Source organism: Aplidium turbinatum, chromosome 1, assembly GCF_918807975.1.
Source record: "Aplidium turbinatum chromosome 1, kaAplTurb1.1, whole genome shotgun sequence".
In the NCBI taxonomy this organism is placed as follows: Eukaryota; Metazoa; Chordata; class Ascidiacea; order Aplousobranchia; family Polyclinidae; genus Aplidium; species Aplidium turbinatum.
This window is the reverse complement of record NC_137472.1, coordinates 34212992-34240360: the sequence shown is the minus strand read 5'-3', so window position 1 is coordinate 34240360 and position 27369 is coordinate 34212992. Positions and strand designations below refer to the sequence as shown.

At 38.1% G+C, this 27369-nt stretch overlaps 2 protein-coding genes across 2 annotated transcripts in view; both read right to left on the bottom strand.

The window, feature by feature from the left end:
* The window catches only part of LOC145775955 (malectin-A-like), a 232060-nt gene that overhangs the window by 75636 nt on the left and 129055 nt on the right, over positions 1-27369 (bottom strand). The gene's annotated exons all lie outside the window — the stretch shown is intronic.
* LOC145775898 (RNA polymerase II elongation factor ELL2-like) overlaps positions 1-27369 on the bottom strand; it is a 38669-nt gene that overhangs the window by 9172 nt on the left and 2128 nt on the right. Inside the window, exons 2-5 of the mRNA XM_082587298.1 lie at positions 26247-26294; positions 24546-24652; positions 19701-19829; positions 1516-1553 (exon numbers count right to left, since the gene is read on the bottom strand). Coding sequence (XP_082443424.1) covers positions 1516-1553; positions 19701-19829; positions 24546-24652; positions 26247-26294 — 322 coding nt within the window. The remainder of the gene's footprint in view (positions 1-1515; positions 1554-19700; positions 19830-24545; positions 24653-26246; positions 26295-27369) is intronic.

The following is a 27369-nucleotide window of genomic DNA, read 5'->3' as shown; positions in this document are numbered from 1 at the left end:
CAAATTCCACTGAGTTCTGCAGAATGCTCTGTCATGAACCATGAATTTGTTGTTTTTGCCATTTATCACCAACTGTTGCAGCCTAAGATGCCCACACCGTGAATCCAGCATTCAGGATATTGCCTTGTCAAGAACTGCCCAGCCATCAAAATCAGTGGCGGATATGGAGCAGTGCACGCATGTGACGAGATTTTTAAACAAAGGCTGAAGCGCCGAACCGAAGGTACCGCATATGAGATGTGCACACGAAACGACTATACTACTACTAAGGCTGTGGAGTCGGAGGAATTTTGACGTATCCAGAGTCGGCCAGTCATAAACCGAGTCGGAGTGGTATATTTTTAGATCGACTCCATAGCCCTGCCTACCAACTGCTTGCACATCCTAATCAGTTACGGTTAGTCGAATGCAGTGGCCTATTGCTTTGCTTAACTACAAGTCTATTGAGTTCTTCCTGATAGTACCGCACAATCTTAACGTTTGATAATAATCTCTATGTTGGATTAATTCAACAGAAACAACAGGAAAACCAACTGATTAGCAGCTGGATAAAAATTCTAATCACATAAAGGCGGTATTCGTGGTGCCATAAGGAACCTTATAAACATCAAAGACTCATAAAGCAAATAGTTAGCATGGCCAGGGTTCAATAAAACGGAGTTCAAAATAACTGAGCAGTGTTGCACAATATTTTCTAATAACAAGTGCAATCAGTTAAAAATGATATTTTAAACAATTTGTTTTTCGCATGGTGACAACTTTTCAGTAGAGCTCTTTCTAATGGTTTAAAACCTTGAAAAGCCACAAATCTTCTTGATTTTGTCCATTTGTAAAATCAATTTGAAAAAATAAAAATAACGATACTTTTTGTAACAGCATGCTGGATGCTCCAAAGCAACCTTTCATTGATAAAAACAAAAAGATTTCAAAGTTACATGACCAATACCCATGCTAGCAGCTGGCCATGCCACAGCTTACAATTATTATTGTTTCACAACGAGTCAATCGACGTGGGCAACAAACAGCGGTACCAGGAGTAGGGAATGTGGATATGCTGAAGCCCTTTCACGGTGTTGGTGTAAGTTTAGGATCAAGACAAACCGATGTGCAAAGCAAATCAATTTCAAGAGAAAAGCAATTGCTTGCAGTGAACAAAATACAATTACATGTCTATGGTAAGCTTCCCTAAGTATGATAAGTGAAAGTTTGTGTGATTGTAGCTTTTAAAAATACTTTCAACTACAACAGGTAGTCTACAAAATTCAGCGAAAGTTGAACCATACTATCTATAGCGGGACTATTGTTTTTTGTAAGAATCCAAATTTATCTTAAAATAAAATGAAGACAATACAATTGTTAAATTTGAACTGTTGTTGAAGAATCTTTTTGAGAGAACGATCTTCAACAAAAACTAAGAAACCAAATCGATAGCTTAAAATACACTGGTCATACAACAAAAGCATGAAAATTTAAGCAAATCGTAGATTAACAAAAGGCATAAAGCTCCACACTCACCTAGTTTTGAGCCTGAAGGCTGCTTGATAACTTTCGTGCTGCAATTAAAAAAACAAAAATTGAAAAAGATAGAATAAACATTAATACCAATAACAAAAGTGTCTCATCGCTACTGAACCGATGCAGACACATCGTTTAGCAAAGGAAGTATCACCACTGTCTTGCTATTTCCAGGAAAATGGAGAGTGCCAAGTGCTAACGTGATCAGACAAATCGCAAAGCTTTTCCCTTCTAAGACACTTTGAAATTAAGATTGGAGACAGGCCTACGGATTTGAAAGAAGTTTGTCATTCAAAGTCGGTTTTGTTTTCTGGTGGGTGTTTTCTGTTCACTGGTGGGAGGTGGTCAATTCTTTTCCTGAAGCGATTTTCTCCATTATGAGCCTTCATCTCACTCTTTCTATGGCGTTTTTCTCCTGCAGTCCAACCTTGTCTGCCCAATCTTTTACCTGTCCTTTTGGACGTCCCAGTTTCTTTTTCCCATCTACCTTAAAAATCAACGCCTTTTTAAGAAAATTTCCTTCTCTTTTTAGAACATTCCCATGCCATCTTCCTCCATTAGCCTTTGCAATTTGGTCTATGGTCTCCCCATCTCTATCATAGCCTGTCCATCAATTGTTAAGTCTTTTTCTCTCGTTTTCACCTCACATATCGCTCTCACCATTGGAAAAGGTGTACAATTGCACATATGTAAATTGAATTATTAGACATCAATCAACAAACACATTGTCTGTCACAATCTTTCAGCAAAGACAGGTTTTGTAGCCTATGTGAACTTCATAAGCGTTTATGAATGCATGGACCAGTAATCATAGTCTGATATCAAAATGATTTCTTCAGCGCAGATACAGCGGAAACCAACAGCTAGAATGCTTTGTATACCTACATGCAGTCTTCAAAATTAACCTAGGCAATTGCCGAGGTGATTGCCGACGCAGATGCATGAATGGCGAATTAGCGTCGGCAATAAAAATGTCGAGGACACACGAGCGCTTGTAAGGTTAGGGTTAGACATTCCCCCAGTCGTTATGCCACAGCCATAGATTTGTTCCTTAGTCAACACCCTGATGGAGCTCTGCGAAAGAGGCGTGTGGATGGGTATCAATGCACGAAAGCCGCAAAACGTGGACGCTTTATTGCGATCGGCGAAGACAGTGTAGATTTACAGCCAAGCGATGAGCCTCTTGATGTGTCTGATTCCAGTGATGATGCGACAATCTCATCCTCCGATATAGCATCTGATGATTCCGATTCTGACAGCTAGTTCTTTATCAAATAGACTTAGTGTTGCTCGCAGTATCCTAATTGTGCCGAAAGTATGTTAGTGTAGGCCTATAGTCTACGTAAATCGAGGCAAACTTCTGGCAGGGAGCTATTAATTTGTTACCGGTACCTGGTTGAGCTATTAACGTTATTTTATGATAATTCAACGTGGCTAGGTGTCGAATTAATGTAAAACAAACGTAAATTTCTTATTGGGCATTGTTACGCAATATAACCCAACGGGAAAATTAAATCGATTTGTGCGGACTCGAACGTTGAATCAACCCAAAATCAACTTACTTCCCCCCGTGAGTTATTTAATGTGAATTACCGCTCGCTTTATCGCTACTTTTGGTATTATTACATCACAACAAATCAAACAGTGTGGTTGTGATAGACTACTCTATCATATTTTTCGCTTCTCGTTTCACATGTTTTGGTACAATTTTTTCACAGCAAGTCAATAAAGTCAAAATTTTTAAAGACCTTGTCTGTCCACGAATCAAAGAATAAAGTTGTTTTCAGCACCTAGGAGACTGTTTCTAAGAAGTTTATAGGTCAAAATAAAGTCAAAATTTTCAATAAAGTCAAAATTTGTCAAATTATAGCTTTTGACAAACTTTTTGTATTTCTTAAAAGTAATTTTTGTCAAAATCCTCGTAGAAGCATTGTAAATCATGAACTGCGACACAATTAAACCATATTAACCCATAAAAGCAGGAAATATATCACAATGCCCACTTGGATCAGCAGTGACTTATATTGCCAATCATACGCGCCGACTTCCGGGGGGGGCCGGGGGGCGACGCCCCCCGTAAATTTATGGTTGAGGGGCAACAAAAATGTCTATTACAAGTGGTGTTTCAAAGATAAAATACTTCGCGAAAAAGATTTAGATCATGTAAACGGATTTAAAGAATGCGAAAGCGAAAAACAGCTTAACGTTGCTCTTAACTGCAAAACAGCAGCTGATCGCATGGCTTTCTCTGGAACGTGAATTACTGAGATGCGCACGTTCACAGTCACACACTGCTTATCTTCCCGTGCGTGAGGAGCAACTTCAAAGTCAAAACGCGTGGTAGCAAAAAAGCGAATGCGAGGTTGAATGGTTATTCTCATTTCACGAGTTATCCAAGCGTCCATTAGATTTTTTTGTGACTTCAAACATGAAACCGATTTTAGCAAACTTTATCGAGTTGAAACTATGACACAACGAACAATTACGTGAATACAGCTTAAAGAAAAAATGCATTTTTCAAAACTGTCATCCGTGTTTTGCTTCAATAAGCACTATATTGATGTAAATATTGTGAAAATATATACATCTCATACACTCATCAATATACACTCATCTATATGAAATATGACACTCCTGCACTACCGTGTAGCCTATACTCGAGTAATAGGTCAATCTCGTATACGTCGAACCTCTACTTTTGAGCCGAAAATTGGTGTATTTCCTTCACCCGTGTATAAGTCGAATAGCTTATTCCGACACTACCATTCGATGGTTCATCTAAGAATTGGGATTGACATGAGGTATGGAAATTTCAAAGTAGATCGTAGTGTAACTTACGCTGTTGGAATAGTCACGTAACTATTCACGGCAATATTAAGTAAACCAACTAAATTAGACGCGCTATTTTCAACGAGGTCTTCCAGTTGTGACATCAATTATGATTGAACAGAACGCATTGTTTTGTTCGCAATGTGTGAGAATTAAATCGAAAACCGATAAAGGAAAAGGTGTTTAATGAGCTTGGTCGCAGGTATTGCCTGCATTAAGGTGCGTCTACACGACGACTGTTTTCTTGCTTAAGCTAGCCAAACTTCTTGTTTCTTTAAGTTAATCGCAGTTTGTGCCGCTTACTTTTAAGAAAATGGGCGAGTAAGCGAGCCGTTGAGAAAAAATACGCTCCAGAGCGAAAAACTGGGCGCTTAAGTGAGTTCTCTTGCTTAGAAATGTTTTTCCCGCCAAAATCTCAGGTCTCCTCTCAGCTCAGTATCCAGACAGGGCAGGGCGATATCGTTAAAGGATTTTGTTAAGTTTTGATTCCAACCCGTTCTTATTAATGTTGCGGGCTGAACTGGCGGTGACCGTACTCGAAACAGCCCATAGATAGCACAATATTTTCCAATTTCAAATCCAAAACAGGATCTCAGCAGAAAACCATTGCCATTGCACACCGGGTAATAAAAATAGCGGAGGAATGATCTTGCTGGTTGTTACCAGTCACCCACGCTGACACGAAATTCTGTTTCCAACATTTCAACCTCACTGAGGTGTCTGAATGCTTCAATAAGCAGTAAATTGCGGGTTTGCATCCTTCGCTTTTTGCAGCATTTTTTACACAACTTCTGGGAAGCCATGACTGAAAGACTGCAACAACTTCAAATGCCAGCTTACACCAACTAGAGAACAGTCAGTTGCTTGGTCTACTCTGCTGTACTTTAGCGCGAACTGCTATGCTTTTGGCGCGAACTTTTTAAAACGTGACGTCATTAAGGATTAGATACTCACGTGACCGCGATTCAAGCGAGCACAATCTTCGTCGAGATTGCCAGTGTAGACGAAACGAGCTTAATCACTAGCTTAAGCAAGAATTTCTAAGCAAGAACACTTTCTCGTGTAGACGCACCTTTAACGACGTCTTTTACCGCTATTATCACCCAGCCAACCTGACATCATCGTTTTATGCGGCCGCTAAGGTTTGACATCGACTTCAACGATCATGGAATGTTACGTAATAAGAACGATTATATCTTACACGCAAAAATAAAAAAATCGATCTCTTAAAACAGCTCTTTCCGCTGTTTTGTCTCGTGAGCTTTGCATATTGCTCAACAAGTGCATAAAGTTTAGAATTGACAAGAAATCATTAAAATTGAAAATTAAGGTTGAATCATTGCAAATAAACGTATTCAAAACTTTGCTTCTGCCGACGCCATTTCACCTTCCGTAATCTACGTCGGCAATTTCCCGCAGCAAAAATGCGTTTATTTTGAAAACTGCCTGGAAAAAACAGCTTGTTCCGTGTATAAGTTCAACCTGTCTTTTTGAGGTGAACATCACTTGCGAACATCTCGACCTATACTCGACAGTATTCGACTATAAAGACTTTCGATAAAAACAAGAGAAAACACTTCGCCGTTGTTAATGCTTTGAAGGTAAGTAATTAGCAAAACGAGGTTAATAAAACTGATAGCTGATCATGATTTTTTGCGTTTTATTTCGATAACTTCACTGTCTTGATCGTTATGCCCTCGCAGGAAAGGAAATTAATCGGCTTGTTTTCCAACTGTTCCAATTATGACCTAACAATATCAATTTTTTACGTCTAGGCGTCCTGCATGTGTAAAACTAATCGTTTCAAGCAGCGGTTTTAATAAATTTGGTTTGCGACCTAGGTGTCAGTATAAACAAGAGAGTAAGCTTAATCAAAGACTATTTTAATTAAGTAAAATAGCGTTACGGTTATGACGTCATCACCTTTCTCGCCCCCCCAAGGTTTTTTGAAAAGTCGGCGCCTATGTTGCCAATTGTCCATTATTTATTCATTGTTACATACTTAAATAATTCTTATAAAACACTTCCTCTTCACAAACGTGGTCTTTTCGAAGATCAACAGTTGAGATTTTAGTAAATACTGACATTTTGAAATACAAAAATGCCTAAGCAAGCTAAATCGTCTTCAGCAAAAGTTAGACAAATTTGCCGAGATTTTCCTAATGACTTTAATGCAACTCCCGAAGGTGATTTTTGCAAGTTTATAGTGAAGTGCAATGAAAAGTATTTTGTTGAAATGCACAGGAAAAGTAAACGCCATCAAGTTAGATTGCAGCGACAACAAGCATCGCAATCAAGGCAAACTTTTATTGATCAAGCCCCTTTTATTCCATATTTCTGGGTCGAAAATCAACAAAATATTATGTTTGGGTAACTGGTATCAATTCAAGGAAAAACTGTGGCCTCTGCAAATAAGCAATTCCGTCGGGTCAAAATAAAGTCAAAATTTAATAAAAATAATGTCAAAATTTTTTTCTTTAGGTCAAAATAAAAATGACCCTAGTAATCACATAAACAATACAGTTCGAAGGTATAATTGATTAATCGTGTGTACAAAACGTCATCTTTAAAATGCTTAATTTCTAGAAATGTCAGTATTTCTGCTGCAAGAAAAGTGAAAAATGGCTACACCGTAGCTGCGTTCAGTAGTTGACATTATATACCGTTAAACATTATTTAAGGTTCAGCTTTGTTTAGTATTCACAATACATGCAGCAAGTATGGTCTCGGAGTAGGACCCAGTTCAGAGTTGAAAATAAGGCTTTCGCCACTTTGTTGAGCATTGATACTGTCAAGTGTCAAAAAGTAAAAAAACAATGTTTAAAAGCTTTGGAATGAAAAACGTTCAATCACATTGGTAGCTAGCACTAGAGAGTATATGAAACCGCTAGAGAGTTCGAGTCCGCACAAATCGAGTACGTGCACTAAGCAGTTTCTTGTGCTCTGCAACCACCAGCATAACCGGACCTAAACCTTATGCAAACAATCACTTACAAAATCTCGTTATAGTCAACGAGATGTTATCCCCGGCACATGAGGCACAAACCGGTCAAGAGCAGGTCGATGACCATATGTAAACTTTGAAGTATCACTTTGCCAACATAATTTCACTGCCAAGTGAAGTTATATAATAACATAGTTCTTAACAAAAGCAACACAACTGGCGGATTGCGGATCTAGCCAGACCATGGTATGTCCTCTAAGCTAAGCGAGTGCAGGGCTCCATGATTAACGATATCGACCGTCACTGTTCGCAGTAACTGCCCAAAAAGTCTCACTTTGTTCTTTCGTGCCAACTTCCATTGCAAATTTTTGATGGAAACAACTCCAGCCAGCAAATTATACCTTAGTTTTTACATTGATTTAAGTATGTGCAAAGTTTTGGCTGGGATAGTGCAATATTTTGATGTTGAGCTCGAAAATACTTCATCTGTTTATAGTATAATACATCGCTTCTGGCATCTTTGAAAATTAAGATCGTAACTACGTCCAGTAAAATTCGTTCTTTTTCTGGTGAAATTTAATTAAAAGCAATTATGGATCAACATAACTTCACAGTTCAATCCAACTGGTACTTTCAGAAGTAATTAAAAAACAATAAACCGGATACCAATCGGGCTATTCCACCAAGCCTTGTAAGTACGTAAACTCTACCTTTACACAGTATTTAAAAACGTATAACCTAAATTACTAATCGCAAAAAGAAAAGGAAAGAACAATTCCAGTCCATGCATAAAACTGCAAGGGTGAAGAATTTATGTATTATGGAAAATAATTAATGAGTGTGAAATGGTATGGATAATCAGCATAATAAAACCAAAGAATATGCCAAGAGAAAACATCCTTTCTATAAGGAAAATATCAAAAATTCAAAACCATTTTAATCATGAAGCTACATTTGGTAGGAATATTGCTAATGGCGCTATTCTGACGCAGATGATCAAATCTCTAACACACGTAGTAAAATTAAATGAGCTTATAAAATGACGATCGATTTTAAGCAGTGGTTTCGTGTGGCTTGAGTTTAGAATAAAGGCTGCGATTAAAATTACGATTGTGTCTACGTGTCTGTACAAACATATTGTTTGAGCGGTGCAGTGAATCTTGTATGGATCAATACTTACAGAGTACGGTAAATAGCAACAAACTACTCCAACAAAATTTAATAAAGCAAAACAGATGCAAACATTAATGAAAACACACAAAACAAAGCGGTGACAGCAGATTCCATGACAAACGCTCACTTTGAAGAATGTTTTCTTCCCATCCAGTGTCAGTCGTTGCTGTTGTATATGTACAAAAACAGCTGAATATTTACTACAGCCAATGCCTTCAGGGCATGGATTCTGCCTGGTAATGATCTAAAGCTATGCAGTAAGTCTTGTACAAAATGATACATGAAATTATATGTGACAAAACTTCATTTACGGCAGGGGTGTCCAAACTTTTTTTCTAAGGCGAGCCAGATTTGATGCGGAAGTGTTCGCAGACCAACAGCCTCTGAAAATCTTGTTTTGCGTAAGAAAAGATGCATTTATCGCAATATATATTATAACTTATTATTTAATGTCAGTTTTATAAAAGAAAGCAATAGACTATGCACGTTTAATTATTTTGTTGTATACATATCACGGGATATGACAAGTTAGGATCTACATGTTATCAGAACGATTGTTGCATTGGTGGGCAGTGAGGTATCTTCCTTGATGATTGGTTACTGGGCACTCCAATATGGTCTGTGGACAGATTTGGGGCGTTGCATTTTGGGCAGTTTGGTTGAGTTGTCATTCCCAATCTGGCAACGAGTCACCGAAGGCGAAGCACCCACCGGGGTGTGTGGAAGGTTCCCACAGAAAATCTTGACAAAACACCTTAAAATTGTGCCTTCTGAGAGTACTTTCAGGATAAATCAATAGTAAAACTTTGTCAACTGATGCTGTAACAGAGTGTAAAATTTTTATTTAAAATATTTTGGGGGGTGGGGAGGGAAACGATTATTAAATTTGCTGGCAAGAAAATAAATGAATGCTCAAATATATCGTTCTCTACAGGCAAAAATAGTTGATTTCACAATTATGACAGTTAACAATTGATTCTAATTTTTCTGGCCTGGCATTTGTCTGTGAGAAAATACTGTCTTGATTAATTGTCTAAAACATGCAAGTTGAATTTGTTTGATTTCTATGTGTCTGCGGCCAAAAATTACACATTGTGCAACAGGAGCCGGCCATACCAAAACGTCTCGCGGGCCCGACTTTGGACACCCTTGATTTAAGGCATATCTGAACTGCCAAAGAGGCCGTTTTTGTAGATTCGTAATATTTGCTGAGTTACTGGGGTCTGCTACTATTCGGTGAGAGCCTTTTCGGTGAGAGCCTTTTTCGGTGAGAGCCCTATTCGGTAATGTTTTTGAATCTTTTTTGAAAATTATCGGGTACCGTAGCCTAATTATCATTGCCGCTTTTACATCGTTTTGACGTCGCTAAACGATGAAATAAGACCCTAACCCTAACTCTTAACCCTAACTCCTAACCCTAACTCCTAACCCTAACTCCTAACCCTAACTCCTAACCCTAACTCCTAACCCTAACTCCTAACCCTAACTCCAAACCCTAACCCCTAACCCTACCTCCTAACCCCTAACCTCTAACCCTTAACCACTAACCCTATAACGGCAACAATAATTAGGCTACGGTACCCAATAATTAAAAAAAAACTCACCGAATAGGGCTCTCATCGAATAGGGAACTCACCGAATCGGACTTACCGAAACGGGCCATTCCGGAGTTACTGAGCACTATTAACCTTTCAAACAATACACTCAATTACTACCAATACTAAAAGCAGTTACAACCCAAACATCAAAACTGAAATATTTTTGAATGCTCCTGCAACATGCAATCAACCTGGTGAATTTCAGCAGATAAACTAGTTCTTTATACATCGGTTAAGAAAATGCACAAAGGCCTAGTTTCCTGATTAGCTTGATACAGCAGCTCTTGGAAAGTCCAAAATTCGGCACAACATGTATTCCCAAAGACTAGGCAGTTATCCATATATGCAAAAAGGGTCCTGGGGTGAAGAACATTAATCTTGTGATACTATATACAATTAAAAGATTGGTAAAAGGTAGCAGAGATCTTTCCCCTTTTGATTAGTGAAGAAAAAGTGCTGATGTGACAATCTGGAACGCAGATGATTTTATAAAACCGTTTATCGGGTCGCCTGCATAATGCATGGAAACTGTAAAGAAGCTTAATTAAACTTCGAATCTACTTATAGTAGCTAAAACCTCAATTGCTAAGGTAACAGGGATCAGTAGTCAGTAGATGTAACAGAAAATCTTCAGAACTGACGATGCACTAACAAGTGCGAAATATATTTTCTGTTTTATCTACTGACTACTGATCCCTGCTACCTTAGCAATTGAGGTTTTAGCTTTCTAGGTATGGAACAGGGATCGTTTCAGAACAAGACTAGGTCAGAAAGCGAGGCAGACTCCGACTCAGTTCAGCAGCAGCCTACAGCAGTTAGCTACTTATAGTAGCCTAAAGAAATATTTTAACGACTCTTTTTCTAATCTGAATCAGCGTGTTAAGATGATTACACAGTGTGTACACCAAAATGTCACTGGGGAGAGAAGCACCGTTTCTAACTAATTTGGGGTCGCTGATCACGAATATGGCCATTAAAAGATGCTCCTGTGTACAGTTTTTTCGAAAAATTGAATTTTCGTTTGCGCTGCAAATGCGGAAAAGTTTAGGGGGTACTTAAAACTTTAAAGCATCATATTTCCGAAACTATAATAGATATATATTGAACTAAAATTTGTAATGCATGCCTAATGCCTATATCATGCTAAATAACATATTGACCTAGTTTGAGCAAAATCGAAAAGGGTCAAACAGAGAAATTTATGATTTTCAGGACGTTTGGCATGGAATGACCCAAATACCCCCAAAAATGCATTTTTTGAATTATCTTAAAAACTAATGCATTTAGAGAAAAGGTTCCTTTTATGACAGATAGAAACATAGATATTCTGCATCTTTTGACACCAAAACTGACTTTCTACTATAAGTAGTTAGAGAGTTAAAGGATTTTTTTAATAAATTTGACCTTTCGTGACCTTTATTAGGGGGTAGGTGGCTGGGTTTTGGGGCTTACCAAAAAAAAGTTGTGTAAATGTTATTTTCTAAAGGTTTGCAGAACCCCCCCATGTTGAAATTGCAAAAAAAATATTTTTCAAACCACCCTATTGTATTGGATATGTACCGGTACCTAAATACATATGTGTATTGTGTATGTCTAGTGTCTACTAGGCCTATATCATATTACAAATTTACCATGAAACCCTCTACATCTGACTCTCGAAAGTGATCCTGTGTTAAACATCCAGATAAATTCTGTTACATTGCGCCTATGCGGCTTATACATTGTAGTGGGCAATAAACTACCAGTGACGCCACACATTTCCGAATTGTATGCGAAATATTTTGAGACCAAGACAGAAGCTGGGCTCCTCACATCGTTTGTGCAAATTGTTCATCAAAGCTAGCTGCGTGGAAAGCAGAACAAAGAGAAGCTTGTTTGTCGTCCCCATGGTGTGGCATGAACCCTTTAATCATGCATCTGACTGATACATTTTTTGCCTCACGAAACTGCCCCAAGTATTGTATAACGCAAATCGGGCTGCCATTGAGTATCCTCATGTTCCCACTGCAATACGACTTGTGCAGCATTATGCTGATGACCCTGACTTATCCATTCCTGTATATCCAATGACTGAACAAAGTGATAGTGACTCAAGCACTGTATCAGATTCTCATGCTTCCTCATCTGACTGCTATGAACCCAGACCACGATGCAACCACCACGAAATCTTATTACCAGAGTTCAACGATTTGGTCAGAGCACTAGAGTTGTCAATGAGACATACAGAGTTACTTGCTTCACGGTTGCAACAGTGGAAACTTACAGATAAAGCTGTCACTGTTCGGGGTGTTCGTAAACGAGGAAAGGAGTTCATTGACTTTTTTCTAACAAGATGATTGATGATGGGTCCAGCTGACATTTTGCAATGATGTTGTGGGACTGATGGGTGATCTGGAAGGTCATCATGATCCAGAGGACTGGGGACTCTTCATCAACTCTTCTAAGGAAAGTCTCAAAGCAGTACCACTGCATAATGGGAATAGAAAGCCATCAGTCCCTGTTGCATATTCTACAACAATGAATGAGTCAAGAGAAAGTATGAAAGCTATCTTGGAAGCCATCAAATAGGATACATTCCAAAATCCAATGGTACCAGTCCATCCTTAATCAACGAAGGTTGTCAACCCACGTTCTCCAAATTTTACGAAACTTGGTACACTGATTTCAATAGCTAAAAAAATCATTTTCTCCAAATTTGAGCATCCTAGCTCGAGCGGTTTTGGAGATATCGCATTTTGAAATTTCCGCCACTAGGTCCAAATTGCGTCACGCTTCAGTGAATTTGAGCTTCTATAGCTTCTCCCTTACAGTAAATCGATGGAGTAAAATGCTATTTCCCCATTTTTGAGGGTGCTGAATCTAAAAAACTGGGTTAGAACATTCTAAATCAGGGACGGGCAACATACGGCCCGCGGGCCGGATCCGGCCCGCGACGGGATTTTGAGCGGCCCGCAGACAGTTTCTGGTCTTTACATAATGTGGCCCGCGGCCACTCTACCGCAATCCTCCACTACTTGCTTACTACGTCAAATAATAGTGACTGTTGGTTATTTTTTAGTTCTTTGATTATTTATTTTCGGTTTTTAGTCAAGTGACAAGCATGTTCTGTTCCGTCATTAACGGGCCTTCCATCCTTTTTCTTTGTCTCTTGTAAGAACCTCCTTCAGTCTCAAGCTGGAAAAATAGATCAAAGTGAAATTTGGCTGATTAGTGTAATAATTGCACGGGGAACGTATACAAATAATAGTGATTGTTGGTTATTCTCTGGTTCTTTGTGTTTTTAGTTTCTTTGTTTTCAGTTAGAATTAGATTTTGAATGTAGCCTACAATAAATATTTTCCTATGGATTTTGCCAAGAAACGTAAAGTTGAAAAGGAGTGTCGCGAATTTAACAAATATGCTCAAGCGCTTTTTCACACAAGTCGGCAAGAAAGCAGTAGGCTACCATAGATGTTTCAATGAAAGTGACAACTTTGATCGACTACAGATGTCCCATTGACTTCAGAAGCTACATTACGTTAATTGTTAATAAATTCATTAAAGACTGTTTTTGGTCTTTATGCTTTAAACTTAAAGTTTACATTACATTAAATAGAATTCATTCTTTGTCTAGGTGGATGAATACACGCTTAATGTAGCAATTCATGAATCCGGCCCGCCAACTACTTCATTTTCCCATATCAGGCCCGCCGCCTGGAGAAGTTGCCCGCCCCTGTTCTAAATAGTTGCCTTCATGGAGATTTTTGCTGTTTGAGGTGTCTCACTTTGTGCACATATTCCGAGCCGCTATGATACTTTATGAAAAAATGAAAAGTCATTTTTGGTAGTTGAAAGATGATATTATTTGAATTTAGTGAATTTAAGTTTTGCATATGGTTGAGTAAAAAGTTATCAGTAATTCGAAAACAAAGTGTCATATGTTCTACATTACAGGTGAAATTAACCACTTATTCTATCTATCAGTAACCTATACTCTGTGTATAATTTAGTAATGGATAATATCCCTTGTTCAAGTGGTGTGCACTTGAATGAAAATGATGAATGTCATAAACAAACTCAAATTCGCCTGAAAGGCTTTCTCTCATTTGAAGAAATTGATAAAGAACAACTGCAAATCTTACAAATGCGTGCTGAACTGGATGACATTGTCTTGCAATATGGGAACATAATGCTTTCACCATGAAAAGATTTTATTGCACAACTATGCGGTTTGTTTTTCAAAATGTTGTGACATATTTAACACACATTTAAGACTTCGGTCTCATAAAAAGCGAAAGGGGTCTCATGAAATCAATCTTGCCCACGCTTTATTTCTGAAAAATAAGAACTTAAAAGCTATTCCTGGACAAAAACTTTGTAGGAAATGCTGGACTCTTCTCACAGAAGATATGACAAATGATGATTTATCCAGCACATCCTCGATAAGTGACAAGTTATTTCGTCTCATCATCTGAAAGTGAACTAGAAACAGAGCTCCATGGGAAATTGGAACATGTGGATTCATTAAAGAGAACCAATACAGTTTTAGATGCAATCGGCACATCTCCCATTACATTGAAATCTAAAAATAAGCGTCAAAAACTATCTTACAGTACCGAGAAGCTTGGAAAAGTTACAAAACAATTGAATGAGACATTTGCACTGTAAGCAGTTGGTGTATTGGCAATGGATATTCAAAGTACTTCGCAGGATGAAACGATTGAAGATCATAAAATAAATGCAGTCAAAGCAAAAGATTCGAATCTCATAATGGATGAATTAAAAAATAAGCTTTACAATGCTGACCGTGATGATAAGTATTCTATTTTAACTTTAAAACTAAATTCTTGGACATAAAAGAAAGCACAACAATTCTTTAATGTGTCAGATTATTCTGTGAGGCAAGCCATGATGCTGAAGGAAAAAAAGGGGTGTTGGGCAAACCTGCCACTGTAGGGAAAAAATACTAACTTTCAGAAGAAACCAAACAAATCATTCGTGAGTTTTATCTTGATAATGATCATTCCTTTTCACGAATCATGCCAGGTCAAAAAGATAAAGTAAGTGTGAAAAGGAATGTGCATGAACAGAAGAGGTTGTTACTGTGTACATTGAAAATAAGCAGTGCATGACAACAACTGGACAAAATCTTCAGTTGAAGAAGTGTGTGTTTGTAGCATGCATTTGTCTATTGATATCCACTGTCGGTATGTGAAATTTTTTATACTTTCAGCAGCATATAAATCTGTCAAGTAATCTTGTAGTACTCTCAAACCAGGACAGTTAGAGCAGCTATTCATCATGCACTGCTTATTTTCAATGTCGCAGACAATCATCTTCATTAAATCTTTATAGTCCTTATCTGTCTTACTGCTGTTGGCCATAAGTATCACATTTTGGTGGTGTGTGCATACACAGACAGTATGCGTACCAGCTGAAGAAACTGTGACACACTGTTTGGGCCTTAATGAAAAAAATGATGCTCTTCCAACTTTAATATCAGAATGTGTCCTTTTGAATATGGAGTACAGTTCATCAACGTTACACAGTAACAACCTCTTCTGTTCATGCACATTCCTTTTCACACTCACTTTATCTTTTTGACCTGGCATGATTCGTGAAAAGGAATGATCATTATCAAGATAAAACTCACGAATGATTTGTTTGGTTTCTTCTGAAAGTTAGTATTTTTTCCCTACAGTGGCAGGTTTGCCCAACACCCTTTTTTTTCCTTCAGCATCATGGCTTGCCTCACAGAATAATCTGACACATTAAAGAATTGTTGTGCTTTCTTTTGTGTCCAAGAATTTGGTTTTAAAGTTAAAATAGAATACTTATCATCACGGTCAGCATTGTAAAGCTTATTTTTTAATTCATCCATTATGAGATCCGAATCTTTTGCTTTGACTGCATTTATTTTATGATCTTCAATCGTTTCATCCTGCGAAGTACTTTGAATATCCATTGCCAATACACCAACTGCTTACAGTGCAAATGTCTCATTCAATTGTTTTGTAACTTTTCCAAGCTTCTCGGTACTGTAAGATAGTTTTTGACGCTTATTTTTAGATTTTAATGTAATGGGAGATGTGCCGATTGCATCTAAAACTATATTGGTTCTCTTTAATGAATCCACATGTTCCAACTTCCCATGGAGCTCTGTTTCTAGTTCACTTTCAGATGATGAGATGAGATAACTTGTCACTTATCGAGGATGTGCTGGATGAATCATTATTTGTCATATCTTCTGTGAGAAGAGTCCAGCATTTCCTACAAAGTTTTTGTCCAGGAATTGCTTTTAGGTTTTTATTTTTCAGAAATAAAGCGTGGGCAAGATTGATTTCATGAGACCCCTTTGGCTTTTTATGAGACCGAAGTCTTGAATGTGTGTTAAATATGTCACAACATTTTGAAAAACAAACCGCATAGTTGTGCAATAAAATCTTTTCATGGTGAAAGCATATGTTCCCATGTTGCAAGACAATGTCGTCATCCAGTTCAGCATGCATTGTAAGATTTGCAGTTGTTCTTTACCAATTTCTTCAAATGAGAGAAAGCCTTTCAGGCGAATTTGAGTTTGTTTATGACATTCATCATTTTCATTCAAGTGCACACCAATTGAACAAGGGATATTATCCATTACTAAATTATACACAGAGTATAGGTTACTGATAGATAGAATAAGTGGTTAATTTCACCTGTAATGTAGAACATATGACACTTCGTTTTCGAATTACTGATAACTTTTTACTCAACCATATGCAAAACTTAAATTCACTAAATTCAAATAATATCATCTTTCAACTACCAAAAATGACTTTTCATTTTTTCATAAAGTATTATAGCGGCTCGGAATATGTGCACAAAATGAGACACCTCAAACAGCAAAAATCTCCATGAAGGCAACTATTTAGAATATTCTAACCCAGTTTTTTGGATTCAGCACCCTCAAAAATGGGGAAATAGCATTTTACTCCATCGATTTACTGTAAGGGGGAAGCTGTAGAAGCTCAAATTCACTGAAGCGTGACGCAATTTAGACCTAGTGGCGGAAATTTCAAAATGCAATATCTCCAAAACCGCTCGAGCTAGAATGCTCAAATTTGGAGAAAATGATTTTTTTAGCTATTGGAATCAGTGTACCAAGTTTCGTAAAATTTGGAGAATGTGGGTTGACAAATTGGAAAAAAATCGTTGATTAAGGATGGACTGACCCAGTGTGGAGACTTCAAAGTGTTGAACATGCTGATGGGAATGCAATTGGGGTATCGTACACAAAGTAGGCCTGTTGTTTCTCATGTCTATGGGACAGTCGGTCCGGACAATACCACTACATTCAACAAGAATGGCCGGCTAGGACATCATACAACCCTGGAGAGCACAATGTGGCCAACAATATAGAGATGAGATACAAGGGCCAGGATAGCCGGATTCTGCTGGTCAAGGAAGAGAGACTATACTGGTGAATAGTATACAAGCGCAAACCTTCAGAACAACACTTCCGAGTCTTACCTCAACTGGATTTAGTCACAGGCACTATTAGCTCTGACTTTACCACGTTTATTTAACACAGTGCACGTTGGCTGCATAGCCGAGTGGTGAGAACCCTGGAACGGCAATCGAAAGGGCGCCGGTTCGACACCGCTCAAGAGCATGCGGCTGTGTCTTTGGCAGGACACTTTAAGGCATGCCTGAAGGTGGACAAGAAGATTGGCTTCCTTGCCTTCCCGTCCACTTAATCTAAATCTTCAACCACCAGGTGTAAGCCTGGATACGACAAACAAAAACAGTGCACCCTAACTCTGGTTATATATTATATAGAATAATACAACTTATCAAATATTTTAAGATCTCTTTTTCTCAAAAATGGTACACAGGAGCTCATTTTAATGATGAAATTCGCGATCAGCATTGTCGATTTGACCATAAAACATGTATCTATTGCCAGTGACAAATTTTTTAGTCAAAATGTATTATACACACTGTGTTATCAAAGTTTCAACCGAACACTCTTTTTTCTGCAATAAGTTTTGTAACGCAAGGTTCGCTTACATTATGCAATAACCATACCTTATCAAGATAAAGAGCTTTGCATTCCCAATAAGTTACAAAGGACACAAACCGTAAAAATCGATAATCGTGGGATCAAACAAATTATAACCACATATTGTTTCAATAGGGCACGTTCAGAGCAGCAACCCAGCGTGCTAAAGTTTCCTCTATTATATTGTTTCTAAGTAGAAAGACGTTAAAGCGATGTAACAATGGGAACTTTAGCACGCTAGGAAGCGACATGGAAACGTCACTCTGTCTTTCATGAAATGTCAAGCGCACTGATTCATCGATTGGGGAAGGCGATGCTTACACTGTATTGAGGACCACATTGCAAGTGGTTGGGAAACCTAGCAACTTATAGAACTTTGTGACAATACAGTAAAAGAAAACAAAAGGAATCCCATTTTGGAATAAAAATATCGGTGAAATCCCACTGTGCCCAGCCAGCATACCAAGAGCAGACGTTAAATCAACGTGAAAAGGTCAAATTTGCAAGCTGGAAAGTTGCAGTTGTGACGTAAAACGACTCGGTTTTGTGGAGTTTTATGTGGCTGGAAATCCCAGCGCGTTTCGTTACCCAAAAATAGTTTCATTGCAAAGTAACTCGTAGGAAAAAGTTTTCCAGTGCAACAGCAACGCAAGTCATGTTTCTTACAAAACTGGCAAATACAACATTGTCCTCTGAATGCATATAAACCTTCATTTTCATATCAACATGCTTTAAGCTTTTCTTCACACCAAACAGACGGGTCACGTTTTCGGCAAGCAGCTGGTACGAAGTGTAACAACTAACTTTAAAGTTGAAAGAAAGCAATCTGTGAAATCATGATTCATCTGCTGCAGGATATTCGCGTTGCTCGGCCAATAACGACAACACGGGAGAAAATGTTTATACACCAACACCCAAATGTCATTGTAATTAATTAAGACGCTGTTGCGATGAAGAGCTTGTGTTAGATGAACTTTGCCAGTACAAGTGAGGACATTACTTTATAGTAGAAACATTGGACAACAATACGCCTGTGTTTCTCAAATCAATTTTATAGCGATATGCATGGTAAACTCTTACATTTATGTTAGTGACGGCAGAAAGTAAACTTCAGAACGATTTAACGCAAATGGTTTGAGAATCATTGACGAACGAATTACTTTTATTTGGAAAAACACTGTCTTTGTTTAATTTTGTTTTAAAATTTGGAACACACGTTTGTAATTTCAGTGGAACTAACGTAAAAATACACAAGTTTTAACACAAACGATGCTATAAAACTGCTAGTGCGCATGGATACTTGTAGTTCCATTTTTACAAGGTATATGGTAAGGTAATTAAACCAACGACCATCACAAATCAATCTTCAATTTGAAGTTTAATAACATAGCTCGATCTTAAAGAGTGACATTGACGAGTAACCTCAATTGACCTCATCAAAGACGATTGCAACCTAGCCCGCAAATTAATCTATCAGCGTTTTTATATTTATCAGGGTAACGTCTGTAGACGTTAAATCAATGTAAAAAGGAACTAATTTGAGAGAAGTGTTAGGACAGCATGTAGAAACCGCCTGTTTGTAGCATGCTTGGTGACTAAGGTCAAGTATCTCTCTCACCTAATATTTTTCTCTAGCTCTTTAGCTATTTCCATACGCTTTCTGGTGGTGCTGTAGGAATCATCGTTAGCGTTGATTGTTATTTTTTGCTGAATGTCTCCCAGCACTGTCATCCTTCCAGTCGATTCTCTGTCGAAGATAAAACAACAATGTGGCCGATAAATTGACCGATTTTGTTTGAATGGCAGTTAGCGCCGGCGGGAACAGGACATCCTGTCGTGGCCGACCTATCGCAAGGACATCTCACTCGTGGACGTCGCTATAATAGCGATATAGCAACGTCCACGTATCACAGGGTACATCTCACCACTACACACAAATTCCTTAATAATCGGATTAACGCTTCCTTATCATAGCATGCCCGTGGATTGTTACCTTGGACATATGTTGATCTATTTTACATATAGAAAACAGCAATAGAGTAATCTTGAAACTTCTAACTCCAATTTATATAGCCCAGCCTATTGCATATTGCATTTGCTATTGCTATATTGCAACACCGCCTCTGCTGAACAGGACATGTCATGCGGATGGACCTAATGAGGCGTCATCGAACGATCAAAAAATGAGTTAAAAAGACCATCTGAAAGCCTCATTTAACAAGCAAACATCGATCTGGAATCACTGAACAACTTGCTAGTAATAGGTCACTCTGGAGAAAAAGAACTACGGAAGGCACTGAATTTTTCGAAGTGATGTGATGAGGATAGTGATGATGCTTCCACTGTTTTACTACAAAAACTCAGAAATTGTTTGGACGACGAAGTCTTTCATCGCAATCCATGTTATGAACTTTTGAAAAAAATAAATGTTTCTTTATTCACAACATCACTCTCATTGTATTTCTTTTTTCGTCCATAAAGTATTTATATTAACTGCACAATATGACAACGAAAAAATATAGCTTACTCAGTGATTTCAAATAGAAGATGTATTACTGGTTTGTAGATACTATAAAACTGCAGTATTCTACATCTACAATCGCATTTATTATCACAGTCAGGTGATTTTTGATTTCAGTCGAATTGGGAGTCTATTGGATGTTAGAATCTTTTTGTTCTTTTCAAATGCTGCCCAGCCTAAGCCAATTCGGTGTTGCACTGCAGTCTTTCCATCGTTGGTCGCGGATAGTCGGTGGCCAAGGTATATGAATTCTGGTACTTGTTCTATTTGTTTTCCGTAACGACTTGTGGCGATACATTCACTTAATTTTCTTTGTATCAAATATCTTTCGAGTAGATTATCACGTGATTATCAGAAAATCACGTGCTGAGTCGCATGACTGAAATCAGCTGATTCGCACGGAAAACTGTCCTATGTCAAAGTTCCTACCGTTCGGAACGGTGGTGACATATTTAATTTATCTAGTTGCTTTGCGGCGTCACGGTTTACCGTGAAACTTAAGAGAAACCCCTCAGAAAAGAGGCTTTAAACGAATGGCCAAAGAGTGGTTGAAGTCAGTTATTAACGCTCCCTAACCGTTATCAAAGCTTGTCAGTCGTTATAAAGTCATATTTTTTGTTTTAGATCATAAAATATGACTTTTCATCTTTACTTTAAAATACAATGATTGAACCCTAGTAACTTCGTAAATGCAGTTCAGACAACTCCTTTAGACATTGAAATTTGATAATTTGTGGAAGGGAGGCAATGAGAGTTCTCACGGCTGAGTTTCACGAAGCATTGGAAGCAACATTTCCATTATTTTTTGTAGCCTAGTAATAGCGCTTGCTGTTTGATGATAATTTGCATTGTGACAATAACTTGACACATTATTTTGCAACACACAACCCAGTCTCTGTTTGGTAGGTAGGCTACATGCATTAGACACGGAGATTAGCATAAATTTGATGCTTTAAAAATAAAGTCATATATTTCAAAAAATAAAGTCATATTTTTCATTTTTTAGGTCATAAAAAATGGCCCTAGTAATGACTGTCAGTCACAATGTGTTCTGTAAACTGCTGATGCGGCTACGTAGCGTCTAAACTAGACCATTCGGATTAAAAAATATTAGTTGACTTTAAGTGCCCAAGTTAAAATGATGACTTATGCCTGTTGAGAAGTCCCACATAGTCTGTGGTGGATCTTGTTCATTAAAGTTTTATTGGTACTTTCATATACAACATTGTAAACGTAAGTTAATAGCAAGTCTCTGTGAGACATTGGATTTTCCGCGCACATACGATTTATAGCGTCTACTCTAGAACACTAATTGCGAGCTGTTTTTCTTTTTTTTTTGGTCATTTATCGGTCATTAACCGATGTTTTAGCAAAATGTCCGAAAAAAAATATTGTCAATTCGGCCGGGTGTTGCAAGATTGAGTTTCGCTGATGAACGTTGAAGAAACGTTTGTCTGTTCTAACTTTTCTCAGATAAAACACGACAGCGTTTCTCAGCGAAACTTAATGTTGTAGCTAGTCAGGAAGAGCAAATTTTGGATTGTATCAGCTACTTGAAAGGAAATATTTTCACCAGAAAAAACGACCGAATTTTTTCAAGTCATTTCGGACCAAATGACTGCAAAGTCTCAGCGAAAAAATAACCCAGCTCACGAATTGAAATGACCAGAATACTTGGTATAAAACATGCAAGGCAAGTCGTAGTTGTCATCACAATCGAAAGCGTCTTTCGAGTTTCGAACGATAGGCTACTCAGCTACCGGTACTCTAACAAACAAATCAGAAAAGTACTTCGGTACGAAATATGGTAACCTACCGCAAGTGTTTATAATATTCAGACTGGATTGTGTGTTGCAAAATAATGTGCCAAGATTAGAGAAGAAAAAAAAGCTGTTCTTTTTTTTTTTTTTTTTTTAAAACGAGCTCGTTTTTTTGTTTATAATTCGTTTTCTTTGTTTTTTTTTTTACATATTTTGACATTAAATGTCACAATATGTAGCAATTAGGGTAAACTCATTGCAATAACACAACAGATTATTCATCTGAGAAGTCTGATCTTGCATAACTACTTCGTAGCAGAGAAATAGAAATTTTTTCTTGTTTCCAAATAAAATAAGTTTTCATCTTTGATGTTTGTTTTGTATCTTTCTCCTGCATTGCGGGAATATGGGTAAAACTTTATACTTGTCAGGAAAAGTATTATGAAGCATTTAATATTCATTATGTGAACACTGGGCAGTGCTGAAAAACTCCACTTTAAAGGAAAAATTTCTTCATTTAGGGTTGGTAGTTACCAGCAATAGTCAACATGGATGGTGGGCATTTGAAAGGAACATTAACCTAAACCTTTTCTGACAAATGCACTTACGTCTGACAGCTAAAAATATCAGTGATAAGATCTCTTGCATTATGTCACAAATGATCAGCAAGAAGCATCAATGACAAAGTGTCTAAGACCTTACAGCACACGAAAGAAATACTTCTGAGGTTTCAACATATATATATAAAGCATAGGCCTATACATCTATGCTAAGCTATCAGTTAAAAAACATGTTTAAACAAGCTATTGGCAATAGCTTGTATTAGTAAATTACCACAAACAAGATAATGTGTGTTCTGAATACTGCCATCCAGTGGCGTAGCCAAGGGGGGGGTGGGGGTTTCAACCCTCCCTTTGGCACGCGTGTGACGTCACTATATTGAGAATGATGCTTTTAGCCACTCTATGTCTCTAAAACAAAGTTTCCCTAATTTTAAACGAAACTGCATTAAAAGAGCGAGTTTTTCCAGATACCAAACATTCAAATATCTCAGCCAGGAATTAGCAGGAAGAAAACATAGAGCCTTAGCTTTATTTCTGAATAATGTCGAAGAAAACATGATCTTATCCTTTTGCTATGCCACCGGACAGCACTATTTTACAAGAATATTCATACCACATTTTTGTTATAAATGCGCTCAGAATGCATCAAATTCTAAGTAATTTTTCAAAATTTTCTGGGGGATACCCCCCAGACACTAAGTGTCGTCTTAGGCGAGCACGACAACGAGCTTCGCCCGCTGGCCGTCAAACTCCCCCCCCCCTTTCTAAAGTCCTGGCTATGGCACTGCAGTGCCATCTTGTTTTTGCCAAAATTTTGTCAATCCATTGAGTGTGTACAAGAATAACCAGTACCGAAACTAACATCGTAGGCTAACTTCCATAAAGGGCACTTTCATCTTCTTAAGGAAAAATAAATTAACTCATCTACATTATGTCATGTATAAAACTGCATTAACTCAATGTTTGTCAGGTCTACTGCCACAAACATGCCTGAGAATGAAGAAGAAAGTGAAACAACGTAGGACTATGCACAAAACATATGCTGCCATGCAAGCACAAACACTTAGGAATTTCAGCACACCAATAAAAACATTTTTACTAGTTTAATGGTTTTCAAGAGCACTGTAATGAAACTAGGCTGCAAATTGTAAAAAAAATTGCAACTTTTCCAGAAAAACATGAAAAAAACAATAAAAACAAAAAAAAGCCTGTATTTTTGGCCCAAGTTTTTTTTTCAAAAATCGATGTACTTGATCCAACTTCTGTAGCTTTAAAGGTGAACCCCTGAATTGATGTACTTAATCAATAAAGTACATCGATTCAGGGGTTCACCTTTAAAGCTACAGAAGTTGGATCAATGATCGGTCCAGCCATATCAAATACCCAACAAAAACGTGCTAAACTTAATAATACTGCGACAGAGCTCTTAATAATTGCACTCAAGTAGTCTGCACTCTGCAGTGCTGGTTGTCATCACAGTTTTTTTTTTTAAACACAAATTGCTGTTAATGTAGGCTACTGGCTGTAGCACAAATCACGAGGAAGACAGAGTGAAAATAAACTGTAGGCCTAAGCCATTGCAGCGTGTCAACATAAAAACAACATAAACAAGAATTTACCGAGTAGGAAATTGCTGAAGGCAGTCAATGGCTGCAGATTGGTTGGCTGCCAAGAGAAAAGTAAAGGTTTGAGTTTCGTTGCCATTTCCAGTCGGGATTCCTATAACCTAAAACAAAGTTTAATAATATTTGGTCATACGCTGTCACTCAGTTTAAATAAACTTAGCAAAGACAATATGTTAATGTAAAGGAGACAATTTCTCTGGAAAAAACGTGCAAACATTTGCTGGCGTGGCAAGTAATCTAACCTACCCCTACATCGATACAGATAAAACCGGTATATCGTAACCAAGCTCTATGCAATTGTTTAGTTTATGCTGTTGCGAGTGTGGCAGCAAAAGAAAATCTTGCAAGAACAGATGCTACAATAATGAAATTGTATTACTATAAGTGCTTTGCTGCTAGGATGGACGACAAGTGGCTCCTCGTGCCCCATCCTGTGAGTAACATCTGCACCCAAGCAGATGCCAAACGAAACTTGTCAACCAAGAGCCTCCACCCGGATGGCACAGCTGCAAGGGGTAATGGACAAGCTCAGACGCCCCACCATGCTGCAGCTCAACATAGAAAGCTACACAACAAGCAAGATCAAAGTTGTGGAGCAGCTTGCCCATACCAACCGGGCACTCGTCATCCTTCTCCAAGAGACCCACTGCACCTCCGCAGATAGGCTAGCTATTCCCAACTACACGCTAGCCAGGCCTATCTTAAGCAGGAAGCACGGCATTGCCACGTTTGTGCATGAGAGCCTGAAGTGGACCTTTGTCGACGAATCTCCAAGTGATTCTGAGATTGAGTGGGTGTGCATTTGTATCTCAGACTACAATGTTGCCACCATCCCTTCCAACACTCCCCTCCCCTAGTGTCTACGCTGGCGATTTCAACTGCCAGCACATCGACTGGGGCTACAGCAACACAAGCAGCGACGGGAAATTGCTGGCTGACTGGGCCTCTACAAACCATCTTGCCCTCCTATTCAATCCAAAGGAACGAGCCAGTTTCCACTCCAGCCGCTGGGGAACAGGGACAAACCCTGACTTGGACTTTGCGAGTGTTGACAGCTCTCTCTTCTAGACAGACGTGTGCTTGAGAAGTTCCTGTGGTTCCAAGACCGGCCGTCCCTCATCATCGCCCCAAAACTTGTGGCTCCTGTCCCGAGTTCACCAGTGAAGCTATGGAACTTCAAAAAAAGCCGATTGAAATCAATAGTCTCCTGACCAATGAGTCTGCTGCAAAGTTACCATCTTCTATGACATTGAAACGGCAGTGTAAATATCATTCGTTTTCAAGGTCATTTTGATGTCACAAAGTGTTTCCAGTGTCAGCTTAAGACAACCTTTTAAAAAATGCAAGTTAAATGTATAATTTCTGTATGTTTGCGGGCCAAAAATAATACATTGTGCAACAATAGGCACATTGGCACAAGCCATACAAAAATGCATCGTGGGCCAGACTTTGGACATTCCAGACATAACAGAGATTGGCAAAATGAAGTTTTCCGATTGTTGAAGTGTTGTTACTGGAGAATAATTCCATCCACCAGGTACAGGTACTGCTGAATGGAGACTGGAGAGCAGTCCTTGAGATGTGTTGCTCAAGTGCGCATCCCGAGAGCTGAACCAGCGTCGCTTGATCTTGAGTCAGGCGCGTAACCACTAAGCTAACATAGTGGACAAATACAATACTGTTACGGTATCTCACCCCTTGATTTCCATTAAATTGTATGGATGGCTTCACTCTTTGCCCTTCCTGTGAAATAAAATATCACATTCTTTTTTAATTCATTCACGAAAAAGTTTTTAATAACTATGATATATATACAGCAGTTTTTACAAGAAATAAAAGCCATTAAAGTAAATTGCACACAAACATGTCACATTGTCACTTCTTAACAGACAAAGTGTATGCAGATTTCAACCTTCTCCTGAGTAGCATTTTTAATTGGGAAAAATGGTAAGAAAAATTATTGAAGTTGAACAGACTAGCTAATTCTCCACTTTTCCAAACACATTGAAACCAAGCACTTTTTAAAATTTTAGTTACAAAGCTTATTTTTAACAAAGAAACGGAAGAAATTAATCCTGATCTAAACTATTGCAATAGAGACGATTGCAAAAGGAAAATAGCTTGCTAATGCAAAAAACTGTTGGTTATATTGAAATCATTAAAAAGTAAAAATGCAGTGCCCTATAACTAATAGATGAATAGAGCATCACATATAGACACAGGCCAAGTAGACATCTACATTGTGTCAACTAGGGCAGCGGTTCTCAACCTGTGGTCCGCGGGGATTTGCCTGGTGGTCCGCAAGCAAAGTCTAAACTCGTTGTTTTTTTAACCCAATCAATCAATCTTTTTATAAAAATTGTTAATTTTATCAAGGCTCATCCACTAAATTGTCGTCTCTTTGCTTCATTATGTTCGAATAAGGATCTTGATCATGAACAGCTACTGATGCATACTCAAGTTCGCTGGCTATCAAGGGGAAAGTGTTTAACCGACTGTTTGAGTTACGTGATGCTGCGAGAGAGCTTCTTGGAGAAAAAACTGTTATATAAGATAGCTTTCAAGTTGCTGTATTTTTGTTATTAGCATAACTGGCAAAAGCGATTGCAACAAGTACGAGTGCTAGATCAAGTAGCTCAAGACGAGGTTGATTGAACATCGAAACAAATGTTTGCTTCATATGCAGAGAGTAGTACACATTTACCTTCTAATTCTGTAAAGCTGTCCACCAGCCATAAGCTTGCTTGGGTAATAAAGTTAATTTGTTACGTTTTAAGGAAGTGATTGCCAAATTCACCATTGAAATGCGGACCGTGGT